This window comes from Uranotaenia lowii, chromosome 3 (assembly GCF_029784155.1).
Source record: "Uranotaenia lowii strain MFRU-FL chromosome 3, ASM2978415v1, whole genome shotgun sequence".
Taxonomy (NCBI): domain Eukaryota; kingdom Metazoa; phylum Arthropoda; class Insecta; order Diptera; family Culicidae; genus Uranotaenia; species Uranotaenia lowii.
In genome coordinates, this window is record NC_073693.1 from 204,658,878 (window position 1) to 204,666,259 (window position 7,382).

Below are 7,382 nucleotides of genomic sequence, written 5' to 3' on the forward strand. Positions count from 1 at the left end.
ACAACTGTGTTCGATGTTTGCTCTTGGGCTCGAACTCGCGGACATCGGCTCAGGAGACAACAGACTTGCCAACTGAGCTATATCACAAGCCCAGGCTCTCAAGAAAAGGTTTTTCAATAACAATGCAATCAAAAAAATATAATTATTTTCAAATATCAATGCATTTGGCACCCCTGAGCACCCAAAAAATCAAAACACGAACATCTGTGCATCGCTTTTCCACAGGGCGAATTTGTCGATATTAGTACTGGAAAATCGCGTTTATCGTGCGCCTTTCTCGAAAATCGATTCTGTTCTCCCATGGTTTGAGGTTAGGGCTGAGGCCTCCTGCTAAGGTGGTGTTCGTGTAGAACTGTCAATATATCCTAATAAATACTAAATCAAACATAAATAGGCGCCATATGATCCTATAGAAAAAATACATATATAGTAAGGTTGCCAGAATTTTTTCAGCACTTATCCGGGCCGGACAAACCGGGCAATTTTCTATTTAAAAAAAACCTGGCCAAATCCGGACGTTTCATTGCCAAATTGACAACCAATAATCCGGACAACATCCGGGCGAATTTTGTCAAAACTCAAAAATTACTTAACAAAAATAAAGATAAAAAAATTGCAAAAAAAAAAATTTCATTTAAATTTATAAACAGATTTTAAATCATATTGTTGGGTCGTCCAAAAACCTTTTACCTGCAGTGTGCTCAATCCCGCCTTCGATAACAGCTGATGGGGTCGGGCGTCCCAACACCGAGAGAGGAGGGCTTCGGGAGGGTGGTGGAATCTCTGCTATTGTTCGGTCTTAGCTGCTGCTTGCGGTTTCAATTCCGGGTGAAAAGGAGTCCCCGATCAAATTGTGGTCATCACACACAAAGGCACACGCGGATTTACACAAAATACTTTAATTTATTATCGAACATTAAACATAAACTTAAATATTAAACACTTAACAAAAATACTGGGCCGTGTGAGGAATACCCCAACAAGCACGGATGAAACGGACGATGATCTGGTTACAACTGATCGATCAGTGCTATGGTTGTCGTCGCCAGACCGATGTGCGATGTTTTTCTCTCATCGGCGCAACTCTCTGATCGGGTTTCATAGGTTCGTGATCGGGCCTTAGATCGTTCGGAGCGGATCTCTGACCAACACACCGGCTGACAACGACGACCGTCTTCTATACGTTCTCCAAGCTCCTGATCGTAGCTGATCGAACCGAACGGGTGGCAAATATGTTGTCTGTCGTACGTTGGCGTACCGAGGGTTGCTTACTCACAGACATCCTGGCCCACCCAGAAATAGCATGATTTCTGAAAATAGAGAAATTCCTCTTCCACGGTGTTTGATTAGGGAGGAATGGGAGTAAGGATTGGATGGATTATGCTTGAACAGCATTTGGCTGCATTTCAGACTCAGGCTGAATTGGCAATAAACATATTCGTTCAACCGCCCGAGTTTTGAACCCACTACTCGTCTTTAACGTCACCACCCGAACAACACCATCTTGACCAGGGTGTACTTCAGATACGCGACCCATCTTCCAATGGATCGGTGGAACATTGTCATCGCAGATTACTACCAATCTACCGATCTCGATTTTAACATTTTTATTACACCGTTTAGTTCTTGCTTGTAGCTGCGAAAGATATTCTTTCCGCCACCGATTCCAAATTTGTTGGACTTTTTGTTGGATCAGCTGTGTCTTATCGAGCCTATTAACAGGTATGTTCGACAAATCACGTTCTGGAAGAGCCTGCAAGGAAGATCCCAACCAAAAGTGTGCCGGTGTAAGTGGTTCCAAATCATTCGGATCATCTGATTGCTGTGTAATAGGCCTCGAATTAAGACAAGCCTCCACCTGAACCAACAACGTTTGCATGTCCTCAAAGGACAGAGGGTGGTCACCAATGACCCTAATGATGTGGTGTTTTGCAGATTTTACTGCCGCCTCCCATAGGCCACCAAAATGCGGCGCTCGAGGAGGATTTAAATGCCATTGGATTCCGTCGTTTGCACAGTATTTCGTAATTTGTTCAAGATGATCCTTGGATCTCAGAACCTTCTTCAAATCAAGCAGATAGTTTCTAGCGCCAATGAAGTTGGTTCCATTGTCAGAGTAAATATCTGAAACCTTTCCCCAACGTCCCAGGAATCTTCTAAGCGCCTGTAGAAACCTATCTGTTGTAAGGTCAGTCACCAATTCTAGGTGCACTGCCTTCGTGGAAAAACAAATAAACACCGCTACATAAGCCTTTACCGAAGGCTTACGAGGCGCATGGCGTAAATAAACCGGGCCAAAATAATCAACCCCGGTTTTAGTGAATGGGCGTGATTCTCTAACTCGTGCCGCAGGCAAGTCTCCCATTAATTGCTCCATAGGCTTAGGGCGCACTCTGAAGCATTTTATGCATTTGTGAATTACATTTCTAATTACGCTCCTTCCTCCCAGAGGCCAAAACCGCTGTCTGACAGCGCAGAGAGTTAGCTGAGGTCCAGCGTGCAGCAATTTTTTGTGGTATGATTCGAAAAGTAGCTTGGTGAAATTATGATTCGCGGGTAGAACCATGGGGTGTTTAAAATCTTCGGATTCCTGAGAATGCATCAGCCTACCGCCGACCTTAATGATGCCATTCTGAATAAAAGGGTTGAACCAACGCAATGGTGATTTTCTGGGAACCGTTTCCCCCCTTGAGCATGACTTTAGCTCATCCTGGAAGCATTCTCGCTGAACTAGGCGTACCATAACCATTTCTGCCTCTGACAACTCTGTCGCTTTTAGAAACCCAGAAGTTGGGCCTTCTTTTGACTTTCTAAGAACTCGAATCAAGCGAATCCAAATAGCAGTGGAACGGATAAGTTTCGTATAGTCGGAAAAGTGGGAAATAAACCAATTGTTGAACTCTCGGCTAACCGAGGTTGTTGCAGCTACCTTTTTGTGTCTCCTTTCGTCTTCTCCTTCTTCTTCAAGCATGCTGACCGAGGCGATTGGCCAGCTCTCCATGCTTTCTGCTAACCATTGTGGACCATTCCACCAAAACTCGTTGTCAAGAATCTCCTCGGGTAGAATACCACGAGAGATTAAGTCCGCGGGGTTCTGCTTTCCTGCTACATGGTTCCATTGACACCCTTCGGTCATGGTTTGAATTTTGCTCACTCTATTAGCCACGAAAGTAGTCCAGGTTGACGGCGTAGAGGAAATCCAGCGTAGAACACATGTGGAGTCGGTCCAAAAGAATGTCGAGACTTCGCCCTTGAGGGCCTTTTTCACATTGGCTACCAGCTGAGCCCCAAGCAATGCTCCACACAACTCTAACCTAGGAATACTTTGCGACTTCAACGGTGCAACGCGTGACTTTGATGTAAGGAGAGCTGTTTTCAATTGACCTTGGGAGTTCTGGCTGCGGATGTAAACACAAGCTCCGTACGCCTTCTCTGACGCATCAGAAAAACAATGGATCTCAAGCAGAACAGGGTTAGAAATCATAACGCATCGATTTATTCGGATCTCATTGAGCGAACTGAGTTGCTGGTGGTATTTTCTCCAAGCTTCATCAATCATCAACGGTACCGGTTCATCCCAGCCCAGTCGTTGATCTTTAGCATCCCTTAACATCCAAATTTTCTGCATAAAAATCTTAGCAGTAGCAATTACGGCTCCAATGAGCCCCAGGGGATCGAAAAGCATAGCAATAACGGACAGTATTCGCCTTTTAGTTAATGGTTCAATAGATTCAATGGTCGGAATACTGAATTGAAAGCTGAAAACATCTGATGTGGGCATCCATGTCAAACCTAAAGTCTTGACCGATGGATCAGGATCCAGGTTAATACCTTCCGGGCATTTGATTGCCAAATTGTCTTCAGAAACATTCTTCAACACATCAGGGCTGTTTGAGGCGTATTTTCTCAAACGAAACCCACCAGAACTCATCAACGCATCAAGCTGAACTTGCAGCTCACTCGCTTCTTCCACGGTATCCGACCCTGTGATGACATCATCCATGTAGGTGTCATTCAAAACAGCCCTTGCTGCAAGCGGAAAATCCCCTTTCCCATCAGTGGCCAACTGTTGCAGAGTTCTAGTGGCTAGAAATGGAGCTGGTTTGGTTCCGTAGGTGACTGTTCGCAGTTCATAGATCGATATTTTTTCCTTGGGAGATGACCGCCACAAAATGGATTGGAAAGGACGATCATCTTCAGCGATATTGATTTGCCTGAACATTTTCTCAATGTCGGCAACAACCATAACCTGTTTGGTTCGACAACGGAGGATAATCGAGCGTAAGTCATCCTGAATAACAGGGCCATTCAAGAGTCCATCGTTTAACGATACTCCAGTTGAAGTTTTACAAGAGGCGTCAAAAACGACCCTGACCTTTGTAGTAGTACTCGCTTCTTTAACAACTGGATGGTGTGGCAAAAAACAACGCTTGACTGACTGTTTACCTGATTTCTGACATGACTCATCTTCCAACTCAACTATCTTTTGCATGTGACCCAAACGAACGTATTCCTCCATGAACTCTTCGTATTGCTTCCTGAGGTTTTCGTCCCTAGCAAGTCTCCGTTCCGTTGCCAGAAATCGCCGCATAGCGATCTCCTGCGATTCACCTAATCGTTCAATGATACTATCGTTTCGAGGTAGAGAAACTGTGTATCTTCCGTCGGACTCGCGTTTCACAGTTTTCGAGAATAAGCTCTCGCATCTGGCTTCCTCTGGTGAAAGGAAATTGGTTGACTCGACCTCCTCACAGGACCAAAATCGAGCCATCATGGCTTCCAGAGGATCTTCAGTAATCGAAGCATTCGAGATTACTTGTATGGCTTGCCGTGGGATCGGCAAACCTCCACAGACTACCCAACCAAACACTGAATGATTCAGAGAAGGAAGTTGATCGCCCAAATCGATCTTTTCTCCAGTATGGAAGAAATCGAAGAATGATTCGATTCCTAAAACAATGTCCACCTCACTAGACACCGAGAATGAAGGGTCTGCCAATTGAATACCTTCTGGAAATCTCCAGCCCTTTGTTTGTACTGTTGTTGTGGGCAAATTAACCGTCACCTTGGGTAGGACAAGGAAGCTCATAGCTCGCGAAAACTCTGAAACTCGTGATCGAACCGTGGCATGAATTCTCTGCTTGACCTTCGTTGCTGCCTGACCTATTCCTATTACGCAGATTTCTACCCTTTCTCTTGTGGTTTTCAACCGTTGGCTCATTCGCTCCGTAAGAAGATTGCTCTCTGAGCCAGAATCTAGAAGAGCTCTTGCAGGGTACTGATTACCAAAATCATCTTCCAAAACAACTACTGCTGTAGCTAAGAGAACCTGTGATGAGCGTTGAGGCGCAGAGTTAGAGGACAAAAGATCTGTAGCTGCCAGGTTCGTCACTTGAGGAGCTGATACCAACTGTTGTTCTTGGGGTTTCGATTCCTCTGTACCTTTTCGAAATCTAGAACCTCTAGATTCCTCCTTGTCTGATCTAAAACAAACCAAACTATGGTGGCGACCCTTACAATGGCGACAAGAATACCTCGATTTACATTCTTTCGCCCTATGACTCTTGCTAAAGCAATTTCTACAGAGCGAATGACTTCGTAGCAACCCTTCTCTATCCTCAATTTTCATGCGCTGAAAAGCCTGGCATTGAAATAATGGATGATCCGCTTGACAAGCAACACACGCTCTACCAGACGATTGGAATGAACTGAAGCTACCCCTAGTAGAATGCTTAAACCTTGGGACTTGTTGTGGCTGAACTGACTTGGGCTCTACAACCTTAACCGGCAATGATTCTAAAACTCGCACACGCCTGCGAAGAAACTCCGTCAAATCTTGTACAACATCTTGGTCCTTGGCGGCAGAACTTTCTTCCCATCCTCTGCGTGTCGCAGGATCGAGACGCGAGGAGAGAAGGTGGACCAGAAGAAGATCCTTGTATTCTTCAGGTTGTATGATCTGATCTAACGTCTGCACAATTCTCTCGAATCCTTCCAAGAGAACTTGCAGATCACTGACGGATTCCTTAGTCAAAGAAGGGAGCTGAAACAGACCTTGAACTTGTCTTTTCCGTAAGAGCTTACTGTTGTTGTATCTCTTCAGCAACAAATCCCAAGCGATTTGGTAGTTGGTTTTTGTGATCTTGATAGGGTCAATTAGAGCTTTTGGTTCACCTTGTAAACAACCTTTAAGATAGTGAAACTTTTCCACTTCCGGTAAATCAGTCTTCCAATGAATGAGCGACATGTATAAATCCCGAAAACTTAACCATTCTTCAATATTCCCATTAAACGTTTGAAGTTTGATCTGGGGAAGTCGAACGTGATCAAGAGTTGGTTGCATTAATGAGTCATTCACCCTAGCTGTACTACTCAAATCCGGTAATTGAGTCCGTTCCTTAAGTTTTTCCATAAGAAAGGCTTTTGAATGGTAATATCTTTCGCTAAACGTGACCCTTTCACGCTCGAAATAACTTTCATCTAAGTCAAAGTCATCATGAGATTGAATTTCAATCAATGTATCATTTAGTTTCTCCCACAGGTTATCAATTTCCTCCAGACGAATCTCAATTTGAATCGACGAGGAATCTTCTTGAAATGTTTCAACGAAACGCCAAATGTCACTAAACGAGGACTGAATCTGCTTAAATCGCATGTTCAAGACCTTCAAGCTTGGAGCCACGGTCGAAACTGATGGTTTCTTTGTGCTAGGCATGATTGGTATTGAAAACTAAATAATCCCTTTTAAATTCCGTAAATTTTAGATTCTGACTCAATCCGATTCAACCTCTGAATCGATTCAATTACCGACCATTCAAATTCCGAAAGTACACAATTGAAGTTCCGAGCAATCCGATTCTAATTCAGAATCGATTCAATTTTAGGCCAATTCGACCTCCGGATCGATTCAGTTTCTGATCACGTAAAATCAGTCCCAATACTGACGTGTAACAAAGTTGATTCTGATTGAAGCAATCACCGACGATATTAAACCGACTCAATTCAAATGCTGGTCAAACAATTCCAACTCAATGCAGTCACCAAACGACCAAATTTGGACTAAGCAAATCCCCAAAGATCAATTTAGTTGATTACCAACACTTTCAGTCAAAGTCTGACTCCAAACACACAAAAAAAAAATAGTTCAAACTTCGAACTCAAAGTATAACAGCTCACAATTCGATTCAAAAATCCACCAAACATTACGTGATTCAATTAACCATTGATTTAAAATTGATATTCTTTAGTTTTTAATTCTTATAATTCAATATTTGCCAATTCATATAAAATACTACTTACCCTTGGTCCACTAATTAGCGAGCGACCTTAGTTCAGCAATACCAAGAATGATGAGATACTTCTTCTCACTATAACCATTGAGC

General features: G+C 43.4%; 1 protein-coding gene across 1 annotated transcript; it reads right to left on the reverse strand.

Annotated features, from left to right (window-relative positions):
* Positions 1-1,378: 1,378 nt before the first annotated feature.
* LOC129753015 (uncharacterized) lies at positions 1,379-6,715 on the reverse strand. Its single transcript, XM_055748809.1, has one exon. It carries the CDS (start codon positions 6,713-6,715, stop codon positions 1,379-1,381), a length of 5,337 nt encoding a protein of 1,778 aa, XP_055604784.1.
* Positions 6,716-7,382: the final 667 nt, after the last annotated feature.